This window comes from Perca flavescens, chromosome 22, assembly GCF_004354835.1.
Source record: "Perca flavescens isolate YP-PL-M2 chromosome 22, PFLA_1.0, whole genome shotgun sequence".
NCBI classification, from domain to species: domain Eukaryota; kingdom Metazoa; phylum Chordata; class Actinopteri; order Perciformes; family Percidae; genus Perca; species Perca flavescens.
In genome coordinates, this window is record NC_041352.1 from 18,189,841 (window position 1) to 18,206,895 (window position 17,055).

Genomic DNA, 17,055 nt, shown 5'->3' on the forward strand with positions numbered 1-17,055 from the left:
TAATTCATCATTTGATTTAACAGTTTATTATTACAACACAGTTTATAATATGTATACAGAGTTCATACTATACCTATTAACTTATACTTAAATAATTCATGTTTTCTGAGCTCAACTCTCAGACAATCTAGCAAATATAAAGCAGATTAAATGTATTTATCAAAACAGTCATCCAAAACATACTTGGGCTTACATTGTTACATCACAATGTAAATTGGATTGCTATGAGGTAATTTACAATAATCTACAGAAAACACTTTAAGCAGCAGCAAAAGTTCTTCACTGAAAAGTGAAATAAGACCACTAAACCGAGAAAATACTGTGTTCTGTTCACACAAAGTTCATCACTTTCATAGAAAGAATGTGTTCAACTTGACTTACAGCTGCACAACTGAGCATGAAAAGGATATAAACAAAGAGGCCTAGCATTGGTACACTGTATTTTTCACAATGACAAAATCGAACAAGTCTGGCAAAAACTTCAGCAAAGATTAATCAAAAATACTTTTCTACTGTCAATCTAACTAAATCTTGATTTTGGAGAAGAACAAAGTACCTTATACCAAATAGCAGCAGTATCTACAGTACAGAAAGTGCTTTTTTTCAAATTGCAGTAATGCAATTAACTATTCATTTCACATTTTTTCTCATAGTGCAAAATCATTAAGCTTTGGAGCAAAGATGTAACCATTGCGACCGCTAAAGAGTGGATAAGGCCTTAAAGGGATAAAAACATAGCTGCTATGAATATTACCTTGTATTTTTAGGATAGCACTCAAGTCAGGGAGAGAGCGCAATACAGCAAGTATTTTTGTTTCATACTGAGCCAGTTTAAACACCTCCACTCCTAAATACGTGCTTAGGGAATATCTTTTCATCAGCGCTGTAAAAGAAACTATTTAAATGGTAAGAATAATAACTAATACAGTATGTCATACTTTTGGCTTTTGTATGTGGCAAAAGCTTACAGCGCCTTCAAATACACCTCTTAACTGTGTAGCTCATGCACAAAGAATACAAGCAGGCAAAGGGAATAAATAAAATGAGATGTTGTGCATTAAAAAATATGGAATACATTCATATCCCAAACTTCTTCACTTCAGTGGAATGTGTCTAAGATAATAAACTATTCCAGTAGCCTACAAAATTGACAATTACAAAAACTTTGCAATATTATAAACCAGTGCATACAGGCATTACTGCTCCGAGTTACGTCGATAACGTTAGCTGAAAATGTTAATATCGTTTTGAGTTAGAGCAGCTCCTCAAAACACACCTCGGTGATCGGCTGTCTCCAGTAACAGAAGGAGCTGAACTCTGGACAGCTGAAGGTGGCGCTGTGTTGGGAACTTCGTAAAGGAAAAACATGCTCCACCAGCTCACTCAGCCGGCTGTATCTGTAAAATAAAAAGCAGCAATGAGAACAATAAACATTTGTCTGAGAGAAACAGCTGACAGACACAAACGACGACTCCAGTAATGCTTAGTAAGAGACTTACGATGTTTTATTGCCTTTGGCTTGCTCGAGGATTAACTCCCCTTTGGGATTCACTGTGAATATCCGACACACGGGCACGCCCACTTGCTTGTAGGCAAACACGTCCTAAAACACAGAGGAAAAGACAACAAAGATCCTTTTCAGAGTAATGGTGTCTAACTGGCCATAACATTGTACCACTTTTTCATATAAAAATATAATCTAGGATTTATTGAAGATAAACCCCCAAACTTAAAACACTTACGCTTGCTCGGTTTCCAAAGGCTGCATAGAAGGGATGTGTGTTTGGGAAAAACAGGTTCTTGATGTCTGTGAGGCATTCGATCTTGAACTTCTCAGGCTTTTTTTCTATGATCTCTCTAACAAGAGAATTACAAAGAAAGGATTACAGACTTAACCTCTGACCTTTCACTGCTGCTGGAGTTGCCTACTGTATTATTTATAACCATTTATAGAGTCAATGAGTATCCAAAATGACCATAAAAACTTGTCATTAAGGTTACCAATTAAGTTTTTAAGTTTTCAATTAAGTTACCATTTTGAAAGGGAAAATGTCATCCACGTGAATCGTGTAGATCCGAAGAGTTTTTATTTGGGGGGGACCCAGTGCTAATACTGCACCGGTGCCTTAACGACCGTTAGCTACCGGACCGAATAGCAACATGGATTTTGGTGCCTTATTTAGGTGCTACTTAAATGCCTGCGCTATTCTCTGATGCTCCTGAACAACTGAAACATCGCCGCACAGGACGCTAGTTAACACTACGCTTAGCAGCAGGTAACGTTAGCCTACCGTTAGCTAGCAGCTGGAGTAAACACGGTTAAAATGCTGACAGCTAAACGGTGTAAAAGTTTGTCTGTATTTCACTGTGTAGGATTCCAACACTAGTCTGCTGCTGCCGTCGTCGTCTGAAAAACACCGCCTCGCCAGCCTCGTGGTGCGTTCAAAGTTATTGTAAAATACCCTTTTCCCATCCAGTGGTTGTTTAACAGGAATTTACTGGTGAAATAAGTTATTGTTATTACATTTTTAATAAATCATTTAATTTTGACACTGTGGCCCTAGCAATAAACACGCCGACTGTCGTTTTGTGCTCCTTTTTTTTGGGGTGTCAGCCCTTCTGAGTTTGCAGGTATGATTAATACCAGACATCTGCCAATGCTGCTTCAAATCCTCGGTTGATAAACATCTATAACTTAAATCCAAATGATGCCGTTGACTGAAGCTTAGAATACTTGCTTAGGTAAAGGATTTCTTACCTGTGGAAGGCAGAGAAGAGGCTGCTGGGGGAGAGCATGAGCGGCCCTTGAGGCAGGAGAGTCCCTCTATCGTTCACCCAGTGCAGATATCCTCGGGTCATGTCAGCCATGCCGATTGCTCGGGCCGAACAGTACAGGAACTTGTAACCATTCCTGTAGCAGTAAGATATTTATTGATACTTAACTTCAGCCCCATCGCTGATTGACGTCTCTTATGCTGACAGAATAGAAATAAATTGGTATCTTACTCGTGCACTGAGTGGTAGAGCTTAGCGATGCCTTGATGAGTCCAGTCTTTTCCGAGCTGAGGCAGAATTTGACCAAAGACATCGGACCTAGAAAATGATTTAGGGTCGTAAAAAACTCTTTCAAATATTGTGAATGGGATTGGATTAGTTTTAATTCTGAGTAGCCTGAGAACAGGACAGTGTTATTTATTGCTGCCTGAGAAAGAACACCGTAGAATTATGAAGAGGTGGATATTTCTCGTACTTGGTGATGGTGCCATCGATGTCCGAGATTATGACCTTGTCGTCCCAGTTCCACAGGTAGATGGTTCCCTCGCAGCGACATGTCCCCTGGTACTGAGTGGTTATGCTGAAGGTGACATCATTAGGGCCCTCTCTTAGCTTCAGGCTGGCCTGTAACAGACAGAAAATAAATCAGTGGCCTATTAATTTAGCATTGCTTTCCTATAAAAATGTCAGACTCATGATGGAGAGTTTAAAAAAAAAAATTTATCAAATTTGATGCAGCAGGATCAGAGATATTCCTCATACATCATCAGAAAAACAGCAGACTGATGAGACAGCTTCTGTGTTTGCCTAATTTTAGCCACACTACCAGTATCAGGGATCACTTGTCTTACTATCTGGTCAGATGACAGGCGGAGGGACTTCTTGTAAGAGTGACAAGGCGCCAGTGCCGGGCCCTGTGTCTGCACGTGCTCAGTAGATGGCCCAGCAGCGTTTAGCTCTTTAGTCTCATCGTCGCTGGACCACTCTGCTGCTTTCTGCCTGCAGGAGAGAAGAAGTCTGAAGTGAGACCAGCAAATATGATGGTGACTGAGTTTTAGACAAATGTATGCCAGAATAAGCACAATGACAAGGCAATACACTGACATAAAGCCATATTTATACTTGTGTGTGAGTCAGGGTCAACCAGCAAACCCAGTAGAATCATTTACAGCCACCAGAGGGCAGTAGACCTCCCTGCCTGTAATTCTGCTTTGTTTAACACTAAACAGGGCTCAACATTAACTCTTTGAGGCACTTGTCCTTTGGCCGGCCAGCGGAGCCTGAAGAAACATCACTCTCCACCACTGTTAGAGTTTTAACTTGTCCAGTGGGGCAAGTAAATTTCTCTTCCACTTGCCCTACAAAAAAAAATCCACTTCTTATTTTACACAAAACCTGCATGCATCCTTAATAATCCTTGAAACAAAGTTAAAACCAGAATCTCCCAGCTGCCTGGTCCAAATTGTCTTCCTCCTGAATTCTCAACGATGAGTTTATGAGTCATAAAATTACTAAAATGCTAATCCAACCTGTGTGGGACATGTTTACCCAACACTGCCTGTGTTCGTGTCTGACTGTAATGTTGTGAAGAAGCTGACTCACTGTGGGTCTGGGGCCTGGTGAAGGGAAGGGCTCTCTGTGGTCAGAGACTCCTGTCTCTCTAACTTGGTCTCTGATGATAACTAAAGAAAAGAGAAGACATTATCAGCTTCTTTTTTTTTTTTACATAATGCAAAACCAGGATGCTATGGTTACTGATGCATTTGGGCAACCTGTTCTTTATTTGCCTAGAATAATTTACAATGCAAAGTCACTCAAACCGTGTGTGTTTCCCACTGACCTCTGCTATACTGTAAACACAGATGGAGCTGTGACTTTACCTAAGAGACTTTTGGCTGAGTCACGCATTCAGTACCTGCTTTACGCTGCTCTTTCTCCAGAACCACCAGCGTCCAGACTTTTTTGGCATTTTCTCCTTCACCCAGGCCTCCTCTGTAGCCTGCCATTCAGATATGTGATTCATGTATAAATAGATATACTTTGCAGATACAGTACAAGATCAAAAAGTACTCTATAAAACACATTTGACAAAGAGTATACCTTTGGCAAGTTCTTCTGAAAAGCCTGCATACTAAGTATCAACGGGGCTGCCAGTGTCCAGTTGTAATACCTGGAGAAAAAAAAAGTTTTAGCTCTAATGTGCACATCATGTAATTACATATTAATGAATCATATTAATTCAACTTTGGTGAGTGTTTTAGGAACTGAATTGGGAGATGGAAAACTCACCTGTTTGCAATTCTAACTACCAAATTAGGATTGTCAATTATTGCTGGATTCTCTGCAAATTCATTATAGGTGATGATGTGCTCCATGAATTTTTCTGGAATAAATGAAACATAAAAGCCTGATTTTAAATGATGGTATTTGCCCATAATATTAATAACAAATCCATCAGCATGCAGGAGCTGAGAAACGGCACAACAGGTAATGTATCCTGCTTATTTACTTGTCAACAAGTATTCAAAGCTTTATTTTCCACATACACAAGTAATACGATTAGTGAAATGTGGTGCACTCCTAATGTGCTAAAAAAACTAATATGAAAAATAAGGATTAGAGAAACTATAGGACACAAATTCAAGATAGAAATGTATAAATATAGTTAACAAGTTATGTAAATATGTAGCAAGCATGCAATGTGCAGGGCAGTGCAAAGGTTTAATGGGCATAGTGCAAATGCATGGAAAATGACTTAACATCCTGTATGAGCAATAAAGTTCAATCAGCTGCTGCTTTCAAAATCTACCGTCCGTCCTGTATTTCTTTTTAGAATATACAACTACTGGAATTTTAAGACAGATGTAGGAGGAAACAGGTTTTATCAGTGTTGCTGCAATAAATAAATCACTGTTAATATTAGTGGGTACCTTTAGGGATCTCTGAGTTCTCACCAACGCCTCCACACAGCGACAGGGTGACATCAGGGAGGTCGCCAGCAGAATCAGACAGACACTCAGTGCCGCTGTCTGCTGCTGCGCTGCCAACAGACTGGGGAGACTGGGATCCAGAACGCCTCTCCACCTCAACCTGCTCAGACTCACTGAAAACACACACACAGTCCAATTTCATCACAGAGTTGTATAAATAGCTGCAGCCAATTTTATGCATTAGTGATGGCAGTTATTTTCACTGCTTCGTTTACAGGTAGGGCTGGGTGTCAAACCTCAATATTTGGCTAGACGGCTGAAGTACTGAAAACTGTTATTTCCTAAAGTTGGCAATGAATGCTTTCTCACCTATGGTACATACACTGACAATAATCCTAAATGAGGTAACATGACTGAAAGGATTCCCAGGTTTGTACCTTTTAGGGAAGTACCGGGCAACAACATCAGGTTCAAGTGCATTCAGGTCATCCAGGTAAATATCTTCAGGTCCCTGATGTTGGCTCCTCTTCCTCACACCTTTTACAAAAGCAAGACAAGAGACGCCTACTCAGAAATCGCTGACTTCAATTTTGTGTTACTTTTTACTTCTTCTTTTTTGTTCAAAACGTCTGCATGTGAATGCAGAGCAGACACAGAACATACACTCAGCCTCTCCCCAAATAGAAACCACATCCTTCCTGTAAACATTCACTTACATTTCAAGTATAGTACCTTCACACAATCTGGAGTTTGACTCAAGACTTTCCCACGTTGAAGAATGATTGAATAATTAAATGACAATCAAAATAATTTTCTACACAATCTTTTAAAACATTCAATAAGCAGTAGCAGATAGAATTAAAGGTCTTAGCCCCCCCCCGATAATTTCTTTTTTTTTTTTTTGCAGAGAAACCAAACCAACAAATACTACTGTACCTACATAAGAAATAGCTGAAATCATTCTTAGAATACTTACTAAGCTGAAACGCATTATTTTTTTTGCATTTTTATATCAACACTACGGAATTAATTCCCTTCAATTAGGAAGACAATGTAAAGAAACCTAGTTATAAAAGGAGTTTGTGTTACCTCTCCTCTTGGCGGGGGAGTCGGTGGGTTTGGATGAGGCTCTTGCATCAGGACAAACAGCTGCCGAGTCTCCAGCTATATTACCGGCTACACTGGCAGCGGTGCTGCTGTCCCTGCAGCTGGGTGGGGTAGACTTCCATTTGGGCTTGCATGTGGTTTTTGGGATGAGGTTAGAATTAGTGGGACACGGCTCAGAGGTAAAACTGTTGGACATTAAATCTGAAAGGTCTGGTTTGTGCTTGGTAACGTTTGTATTGCGTGGCGAAGCTTCGAGGGGCTGTGGTTTGAAGCTGCACTGATCAATTCTGATGGTCCGAGGCTCTGGCTTTACAATACTGCAAATGGGATCCGTGGTTCTCTCTCCTTCCCTTTCCTCCATGGCTTCTGTGCTCAAGATAACCCTGAAATGTGTGTTCTCAGAGGGAGTGATGGTCAACGTCTTTGGCTCTGATTTGTCCTTTTTGTTGACCTGGATGCAAGAAAGAACAGCACAAGATAAATCTATAATATACATACACAAGTCCTAACTAAGCCTCTAAATATGTATGAATGAGGATATAAGCTAAACTTGCAATTCAACCCCACAAATGTCCCTTGTTTCAAAAAGTTTAGACCAGATTCCACCAGTCTAGATCTGTGGCTTACCCTGGTGGATTCTGGAAACTCTCCCCAGGTCCACTGCATGTGGGACTCAGCCCTGAGCATGCTTTCTGCTGGCTTTACCATCAGCTCAGAGTCACTCTTGGGTGACATGGTCTCCAACATCTCCCTGCTGTAAGCAAACGGCACATTTCCACTGAGTTATAACAAGCCTGTGGGAGTGATTTGTTTTACTCAGCCTTGCCTGTTTTGATCAAGTGGATAGTCTCACTGATTCTCTATGCTTGTATGAACAATGTAAGAAATTGACAGGACAGAGTCGGGGGGCGTACGTAGTGCAAGGGGGCCACTCTCCATCAGAGAACGGGTAGCTGTCCCATTCGAGGGCAGTGAGAGGGGAATGTTGCTTGTAGTCCATATTTTCCTTCAACATGGAGATCGATGATGCCCTGAAGACAGGAAGCAATTAAATTAACATATGGTTTATGACGAATAACACACAAAAATCCAGCTTTTAAAAAGGTGTCTACTTACCGTCCATTTTGCGCATTGTGCTCCTCATCTGAACTGAGGTCAAACAGCTCCAGCTCCCCGCCTACAGGTGTGGTTTGCTCCTCCCTGCGTGGCTCGGCCTTGTGCTTCCTCCTGCGTCTCCTCTTCTTTTTGCCGGCGGTGTTGGAGCAGGGTTGGGGGTTTCCAGAGGCAGAGTCTTCTGGATTCAGAGGCTGACCGTTCTCCGCCGCTGATCCACCACATCTGGGCTCTCTGCTCCTGAACAGAGCCTCTTCTGTGGGGATGGGCGAGGTCACCAGGTGGGCAGGGACAATCTCCTGTGTCGAGGTAAAAAAAAAAAAAAATAAACTACATGCTGCTGCGAGGCTGTTCTTAGCCACAGCGATGCTTTGAGCTAAATGCTAGCATGTTGATGTTATGCAGTTAAAATGTTTACTACGTTCATCATCTTAGTTTAGCGTGTTGGCACGAAGCAAGAAGTGTTGTATGTTGTTATCACATTAATTTATTTCTACAAGTAATATTTTTCATTTTCATCAAAACTCACATTGTGCTGCTCTGTCTCTTGGACAAAAAAGGCCTCACCGTTGTCTCCCAGCTTCATGTGCAGCTCTACAGGTTCCCCATTGATTTCTATATCAATCTGCAGAGTCATACAGCACACCTCCGTTAGAAATACTCTGTACAAAGCTTTAGCCTCAGTTTGGCCTCAAGCAGACATTAATTAGGTTTGTTAACAGCAGAAAAGCACCATAGGCATGCACAACACAGCTTATGGACAAAACAGAAACTGTGCCACAGATTTACCTGATGAATTAGAGTTAAGCCAGAGAAAGAAAACAGGGAACAGCTTGTACGAAGGCTTGCTATTTTCAGCAAATGCCACAAGTTTCTATCCATGTATTAAACAGACCGGGGTTTACTCATACCTGCTGCCTGTGTGGTATTAGGTTGTTAAAAAAGGTTAACATAAGTAAGCATATAGTATTGTTGTGCAAGTTGTGTGCACAGTGAGGCTTTCGTCGGTCTTAACATTTTGAGAAATTGACCAAAATACACAGTGTGACATTTGTGACAAGATGCTGACATTTGATACGAGGTCAAGATTAGGTTTTGTTCCTTTTTTTCTGCTTGGCTGCTTAACAATGACAAACCTCAGACTTCATGCACTACCTGACTCTCCTGTGAGCTTATGAAAGAAAAGTCTCTTCTGTAAGACACTTCTTGAATGGGAGGTAAAGTTGGGAATAAGAGGCCAAATTGAGCTTTAATCTGTCTATTCTACCTTAGTCCTCAGCTGACAACTACACACAGTCTATAAATAGAGAGAAAGGGCAATTGGCTCTTGTGAGAAGCAGAGAGCTTCAGAAGGGAAGGAGAGCAGCAGAGGACTACAAGAGAGATATAAAACGTATTTTGCTGCTATCCCTCATTTTAATGCATGTTTTTAAAGTGCTCATATTCTTTTTGGCTTTTTCCCTTTCCTTTATTGTGCTATATATGGGACTTACCATCTCCAACAGAAAACAACGTTCACAAACTGCTCCAAACAGCTCTATGTTAGTCCAGCCTTTACTTCTGTGATGAACGTGCGTCACTTTGTAACACACGTTATAATGCTAATAACGCCCTCATACTCTGCTTCGGACTAGCTTGTAGTCCTTACCTAGCTACTGCGCATGTGCGACTCCCAACAAAGATGGTACAGAAGTGCGATGCCTCACTCGGTAGATAAAACGGAGAGTTCAACACACAGGGTGAAAAGAGGAGCTGCAGCAATGTGCAGTACAACAAAAAGTTTTTTTTTGAAAATGTAACCATGTAAACCTATTCTGATATAACCTCTAAATACAATTATGAACCCGAAAATGAGCATAATACGAGCACTTTAAGTGTTGACCAGCGTTTTGATTCCATGAGTAAAATATAACATTGCTACTGTAAAGTGAGGGAGTTGTTTTTCAGATAGAAATCCATTTAGTTGCACAATTAATCATGTACTATTTTTTTATAGCAGTTGATCTTCCTTTATCAACAGAATGCCGCATTTGTATGTAAATGTTTTCCTCAGAACAAATGCAAAGTTAGTTAGTTAATTTGTTTCTACAAGACTCAAAAATTCTGTGATATCAATATATGGGCACTCACTACTTTCTCCCTAGAGCGCAGCACCCCCAGTTTTCCAAAGCGGACATGGAAAGGGGAGCACTGGAATGTCCCGTCAGGCTGTTGGACCACGATCACGTCAATGCAGCCCGACAGAGTTGCCTGATTGATCCCCTTATACAGCTCCTTTACTGTCACCAGCACCTGGCCTGCCAGCTGCCCCACGTAGTTCATGGTGTCCACCTGTCAGCAAAAAAAATCATCATTTATTAGCATATATGTAAAGACCGTATTCTGCATTTATTAACTACTTAAACAGGTTTAACACACCTAAAATACCAGCAGAATGAAACCGCTCTCAACTTTTTTTTGTGTCTTACTAGGTCAGTGTCCCGTCAGAATAGTCTGCAAAGGAAATGCAAGCAGGTCCCTAAACACAGCGGCTCTGCCCCATTTTCCTCAAAAGAGTTCTGAGCTGATGGAGACTTAATCAGGCTCTTGATTGCAGCAACAAGGCTGCTGCAGAGCGGACAGTGTGGGTTTCTGTCTGCACAAGGAACACACACTAAAATTACAAAAAATATCAATTTGGGTCAATATATCTAGCCACTCTAGCTCTTTTTGGCTGGACCATGGTCCGGCAGGGCCTGGGTCAGCCCTACAACCTCGAAACTCTGTCCCTTTGTCGCTCTGTCACTGAGTGATAAAGTTCCACCATAATGTGAGTGTGATGACGTCAATGTTGGTGTTTTCCTATTGGTCATTGACCAAGCAGTATTGGCGCAACACCAGCTTTTACATCCGCTATCGTGGATTCACTTCCTCAATACACAGGTGGATGTTGTTGTTGTGTAATGTGTGTGTCTGTGTAGTGACACTCAGTTTTAATATTTCATCATGTAAAAATCGGGGGAATTGAAACTCCTCGAGAACAGCAGGTAGAGGGGCAGGAAAATAAAAAGGAGTTGGCACGCAGGGATGCATATTTGATCATTTATCAGAATAAGATCATTTCTGTCATAATTATTATGTCTTCTATATATCGTTTACAATAGATTATGGTTAACTGCTCCTCAGATCTCTGCAGGGTGAATCGAGACAGCTAGCTAGACTATCTGTCCAATCTTTTGAATGTGCACTTTTGAATGTACGTTAAAATGGGTTTGCGTTAACGCCGTTAATAACGCGTTTAACTGACAGCACTAGTTTAAAGAAATAATAGACCAGAGCACGTTTCTCTTCCATCCCGGAATGCTGTGTGGACTAGCCAGTTGTTGTGGAGGAAGGTTTGGCAAAGTGAGACTATTAGAGCAGCAACAGTAATGTTTACAACAGCAAAGTCACTTCATAAACTCATACTGAGTGAAGTTTAGAAAGACTGAATATTCAAAAGATGCATTTGTCACAGACATCAGGCAGTATCAGTCATTCATCCTTACCTCTGTCCTCCTTCCGCTGTCATTGACGTGCATAACAATAAGCCATGTGGATTTACCGCTGAAAGAGGGAAGACGTGCTGGTTCATCTCAGCCAGCAACTGAGTTTACAGGAATTTGCCAAATTTTAGGATACGTAGCAAACTAAGAAACAGTTAGACTTCATACAGACAGGTTTTGTTTTAGCTCGTCCAATTTGCTATTAGCCGAGCTAGTGCGCTGTGCTCATGTAAAACATAATTGGCAGTGGATGAGCGACCGCGACAGAGCAGATTAAGGTCATGTAATATTATGTATAATTTGATTTATCCATGTGATAATTCAATATATTTTATCCATTATTGTCATCCCAAATAAAACGGTAGTCTACAGGTGTTTAGTATGGGTTAGAAATAGACTCAGGATTAAAAATTAGGTCAAGATTACAGTTGGAGCTGGGGTTAGGATGAAGTCAGAGTTAGGTTTACCAGAGTAGAAGGTTCACAGCAGACTTTTGACAGCTAGTAGTTGTTGTCCAAATGAACATGCTACCAGAATTGCAGCTCTACAGGTGACCTCCCTGAGAGCTCCATGTCACGCCAACAGGAGCTGAGCTAAGGCCTGCTCCCCTCCCCCGTTGTCGTCACCCAACCCGCTCCTCTGTGTCACGCACCACAGCTCCTACGACCTTTCTAACCCCTCTGACTGAGCACAAACTCAGAGGGAAAATTTCTCCCAGCCAGAGTCCTAAAACGCTTACATAAGTCTCTTTGCAACGGCCAACTGTGACCGCCATCGTGTGCTCGAAAAGTCTCTACAGAGACTTCACAATAGCTTGAGGGAACATTTTAATAGATTTGTTTGTCTAATAGGGGAATCATTTACTCTATAATGTGAGAAACAATGACAAAAGCCCATTGTTTCGCATGTTAGTGTTGGACCAACCATATACAGCACATTTAAGCACGCTATTGTATGTTAGCATTAATCTCACCTGAGGTGCAGCTGAAGCGGACAGTAATTTGATCAGCTGTGTTAGGGATCATGAACTAAAACTACATTTTAACAGTTGGTGGATCAACATGAAAAGTCACCAAAGTCAGTAGGCTTCAGCTTCTGGCCTGGGGATCTTTTAAAAAGGTACACTGTGTAGTGTTTTAAGTATTTTTATTAACTAAAATCAATGTCTTCATTCATAAATATGTCCTCATTGGTGTAAAATTACCTCTGCCAATTATCCGACTTATCCTCATAAGTGAAGAATTTCTTATCTGTATTTACATTGGACGGGCAAGTCCAAGGAGGCTTCCATGTTGTTCGGCCATTTTGAAAAACTATAATCGCTGAGAGGGACATAAAGCACTAGCAACGCATTTTCGTTCAGAGCCAGCTAAAAACAGGAGTTTGTCGCTGACCTGGCAAATTTCAAAGCCTGCACTGCACTTTAGTTCATAATGGAGGATCATACTTACGCCGAGCCACAGGAGAAGGATTCCTCAACGCCAAAAAAGGTAATTAAAAAGGCAACGTGACCGGCCAATTATAACACAAGGGTAAACATCAGGGTAGCCTTTCCCAGGTGGAAAAAGCTAATGAAGGGGAGAGACTTTCAAAGGGACACTGAAGTTGCCGGTTTTCTTCTCGACAGGTAAGTCAATGTTACGGTCTAAATTACAAGGGTAATTACTTATACATGCTCACACTAATGATTCAATGCAGTTTGCAATTTGTTTGAAATAACGAACCTCATCATCCGAAAGAAAACTCGATGAAAAGCTTCTTGGTACACAACCGCTACCGCCGTTGCAACACGCATTTGAAAAGGCGAGGCGCTAGAGAGCACTATTCGTTTGAATGCAAAATACAATTTCACAGCTAGATGGGAGAAATTGCTACACAGTGTACCTTTAATGTCTGAATAAAACAGGAATTCATCCAACAGTTGTTGAGATATTTCAGTCTTGACCCAATAAGTAGGCCGACTGACCATAATTGGCATCTTAAAATGGCAAAAATGTATTAATTAAGTCACAGCGGTAACTGAATGATAACTAATGTAACTAACAAAAGGTTACTGCAAGCATCCAGTGTATTACGCTACCAGTTGATAATAGTGTCACACTGTGTTTGTCTGTGGCTTTCCCCTCAGCAAACTGCAGCACAGAGTGAAAGAGCTCATTTAATGGACAAAGCAGAAGAGTCTAGATGAGAGTCATCAGCCGTGATAGCAACGCTGCACAACCAGATCTCTCTAGTGAGCTGACTACACACTGTCTGCATGATCTACACCACACATTTAGTAAAAGCCTCAACTCCCACAGCACTTAATATAGACCCCTCTGCTGCAGGCTGAATAAAAATCGTTCGTAGTCTATGATGATGTTCTGCAAAATCAGGCATTCTGTGTGTGTGTGGGCTTCAAATGTACCGAAATCAGATTTAAATTAAATTAGAGTTTGTTATCTGATCAATACTAGTGTTCACATTAGGGACCAATACAAACTCGCTGTTTGGACAAAACAATCTCAACTGAAAGGCAACTTATTATTCTGGAGCTTTTGACCATATTACACGCTATTCATCATCAGATTAACTGTCAAGTTCAACTTTTAACTAGAGCTGGGCGATATGGAGAAAATCAAATATCACTTTATTTATATCGATGTCGATATTGTAGGGTTGACTATTGGTGTTTTCACAAAATATTAACACAATGAGAGTTTTGATACATAATCACCAATAATGTGGATACAATGACTTAAGTGGGTAAAGGCAAACAATAAAACAGCTAGTAAGTCTGGTAAGTTCAGAAAATGACATCACTTTACTGTAAGGCAGCCTTTAAAACCAGGAAAAGACAACACTTGTGTCATATCACGATAATACGATATCCAAAATGTAAGACAATATCCAGCCTCATAATTGATGTTGATATAATATTGATATATTGCCTAGCCCTACTTTTAACCAACATGGATGAGAAGTCCCAAATAAAGAGAAGAGAATAATGGAAAGTTTAACTTCTACAGTTCCCAGTTAGGCTGCAACTAACAATTATGTATATGATCGGTTGATCTCAATTATTTTCTTATTAATAAATCAAAATAACAAAACAAAGCCCATCACAATTTGCTTGTTTGTTCAACAAAAAGTCCAAAACACAACGTTATTCAGTTTACTATCACAGAAGAAAACTACTACTAAATTGGTAATTGATTATGTATGGTAATCATTTAAATACTTCTTATTCAAAAATGCATGTCAACTGACTAATGTTTCTGCTCTAATTCCAAAGACAAAAAAACAAAGTCTTTCTGCTGATGAAGACTGCTCGCATGCTCCAGAAACAGTGAGGAAGTGGTTGAGTTGAGATTGTTTTGTCAACTTGTGTTTCAAGGTCAAGACAGAAAGAGAAAGACCTTTGGAAGCTAAAGGTGTTGTTCTTGCATTTTGTGGCTGTGCTTCTTCGTCATTAACAGTAAACAAATTACAATGACTCAATACTTTTAAAGTTCCACAGTTTCATATTAAGACAATGATCTAGCTGTCTCCATGGATACAGTACAATTATAAGAGTGCCGCTGACCAAAGCCCTAAAGCTTTGTTTTGTGCTGCATTACTAAATGCCCAGTAGGCCTACTTTGAAACGCATCCAGCACAACCAGATCTCATCCACGACACCCTGAGGGAAACTTAAGAGATGTTAATCCTGTTTACAAGATTAGGACATATGTAGCTTTCTCCTGTCTCGGCACGTTTTTCCTTCTCACTACGTCCAAGTGTCCAATGTGATCCTGCGTCTACCAGTGCTATTTTTGACCAAGCATTGTGTAACTGCAGGTTTTTATTTCAAGCACCACTTCCTGACAAATCAAATACCACAATGTTGATAATGAAACTAGGGCTGCATCTTACAATTATTTGTATTTGATTAATCCATATTTTATTATTTTAGATTTATCAATTAACCATTTTGTATATAAAATGTCTAAAACCCTCACATCATTGAATATACAACAGAGAAAGGCAGCAAATCCTCACATTTGAAGCGCTGGAACCAGAACCATTATATAGCCTATTATATAATTCACTGCTCACACAGTTGTATTTGCAGACTTTAAGACGCAAAAGACAGCAGTAATGTAGCCTAAATCTCAGTTCAGACTGACTTTGGTGTCACAATTGCAATATGATACACAACACCGATATATATCTCACAAATCAGGATCCTTATCTCTATTAGAGATCATGCTGTTTAACATAATCAAATGATAAATCCTGCATAGCCCACCATCAGTCACTGAGTTGAGAACATCATAAAAACATATATCTAGCCCATAATCTTAATGATATTGCCAAAATGTAGTCCAATCTCTACATAGGTGCCTGTAGACAATAAGTCTTCAGATTTGGAAATTATTTTAAAGCTACAATGCGTTTAGAGACACAGCTGCAGGGTTTAATTTGACAGAACAGACATTTATGAGAAAGACTAACATTTTATAAACAGCAACAACGTATCGTACAGTAAATGTTCGGTTTATCTACATTAGGGGATACAAAGGGTCTGCTTGTCCGGGTTTATCGATAATATCCGCTATCACAACACCTCACACGCGAGGTTTAGTATCAAACAATTCTCACGAGTTGCACACAAGCCGCAAAATGCCTCCTAAAGACGGTTTCAGTGACTGCGCTGCGACGTTAACAAGCATTAATACACTTGCTGTGTTGTTTTATTTTCTAGAACTGTTAAATGAGCATATAAACAGAGGACTATAACTCATTAAATCATCCTACCTGCCGGAGTAGAGGCTCACCCGCAGGCAGTCACACCTTCAGTCTGTTCCTCCACCGGTTTTATTTTTTTTTTTTGAGTCTCTGCTGCTGTGATGAAGCCGACACTGCACGTGACCCTGCAGCGCTCAGGCTGCACGTGATTACAACGCAAGAGGACGTGCTGAGGTACTTTATTACGTTAATTATTAGATCTGTGAGGAATGTTGAGGATGTTTTCACGCACTGTTAAACCTCTAACATGTGGAAGTCCACCCCCTGAAAAAAATAGATGAAAAATATAGACTATCTAAAAAGTATCTCTAAAAACTGCATTAGGTATCATATCAACAGTAGGCAACTGTAGTTGCTGCTCGCTGCATATATGTAAAACCGTGTAGGATACTTCTCTTGTTTTCTTGTTTCTGTTCCATTCTTACATTAGGCTACCTTTGATCTAACTTTTGTTTTTTCAAAGTGCCACTGTTACTTCCAGTAAAAACCTCAATGGCCAACCGCTGTCTTCAACCTATATTGAAAGTGTGTTTATAGCACGCTGCACTCTGTAGGCTAGTGTTAAGAATGAACTAAAAGACGTGTTCGTTCTGATTTCTGGAGGAGGAAGGAGAGGCTGGGGTCGAATTGAAAGTTAAGCAAAAGGTTTAATGAAACTGCATAAAAACGACAAGACAAAACACAATCAAACATAAAACATAAAACACTGCAGCTGACAGCGGACTGATCTCATGCTTCTCCTTGCGGAGTTACAGAAGAACAGTCATGTGACATGACAAACAATACGCTGTAAACAGCGGACTTCAACGTGCTTCCCCTGTCGGGGTCATAGAGGT

At 40.5% G+C, this 17,055-nt stretch overlaps 1 protein-coding gene across 5 annotated transcripts; it reads right to left on the minus strand.

Annotated features, from left to right (window-relative positions):
* Positions 1 to 10: 10 nt before the first annotated feature.
* LOC114548996 (phosphatidate phosphatase LPIN2) lies at positions 11 to 16,329 on the minus strand. 5 transcript variants are annotated; one of them, XM_028569069.1, is made up of 21 exons: positions 16,229 to 16,316; positions 11,453 to 11,510; positions 10,056 to 10,256; positions 8,455 to 8,550; positions 7,929 to 8,224; positions 7,727 to 7,843; positions 7,440 to 7,563; positions 6,795 to 7,263; positions 6,143 to 6,242; positions 5,706 to 5,878; positions 5,065 to 5,182; positions 4,876 to 4,945; positions 4,691 to 4,774; positions 4,378 to 4,457; positions 3,627 to 3,774; positions 3,251 to 3,399; positions 3,007 to 3,093; positions 2,759 to 2,911; positions 1,743 to 1,857; positions 1,500 to 1,603; positions 11 to 1,397 (listed from the first exon to the last, which is right to left on the minus strand). In XM_028569069.1, the coding sequence occupies exons 2-21, from the start codon at positions 11,483 to 11,485 to the stop codon at positions 1,253 to 1,255; spliced, it is 2,862 nt and encodes a 953-aa protein (XP_028424870.1). In that variant the 5' UTR covers positions 11,486 to 11,510; positions 16,229 to 16,316; the 3' UTR covers positions 11 to 1,252. The 5 variants fall into 5 exon arrangements, with proteins under 5 accessions (XP_028424870.1, XP_028424871.1, XP_028424869.1 ...); XM_028569070.1 differs by having other exon boundaries at positions 5,065 to 5,158; positions 7,440 to 7,566; positions 16,229 to 16,315; XM_028569068.1 differs by having other exon boundaries at positions 7,440 to 7,566; positions 16,229 to 16,315.
* Positions 16,330 to 17,055: the final 726 nt, after the last annotated feature.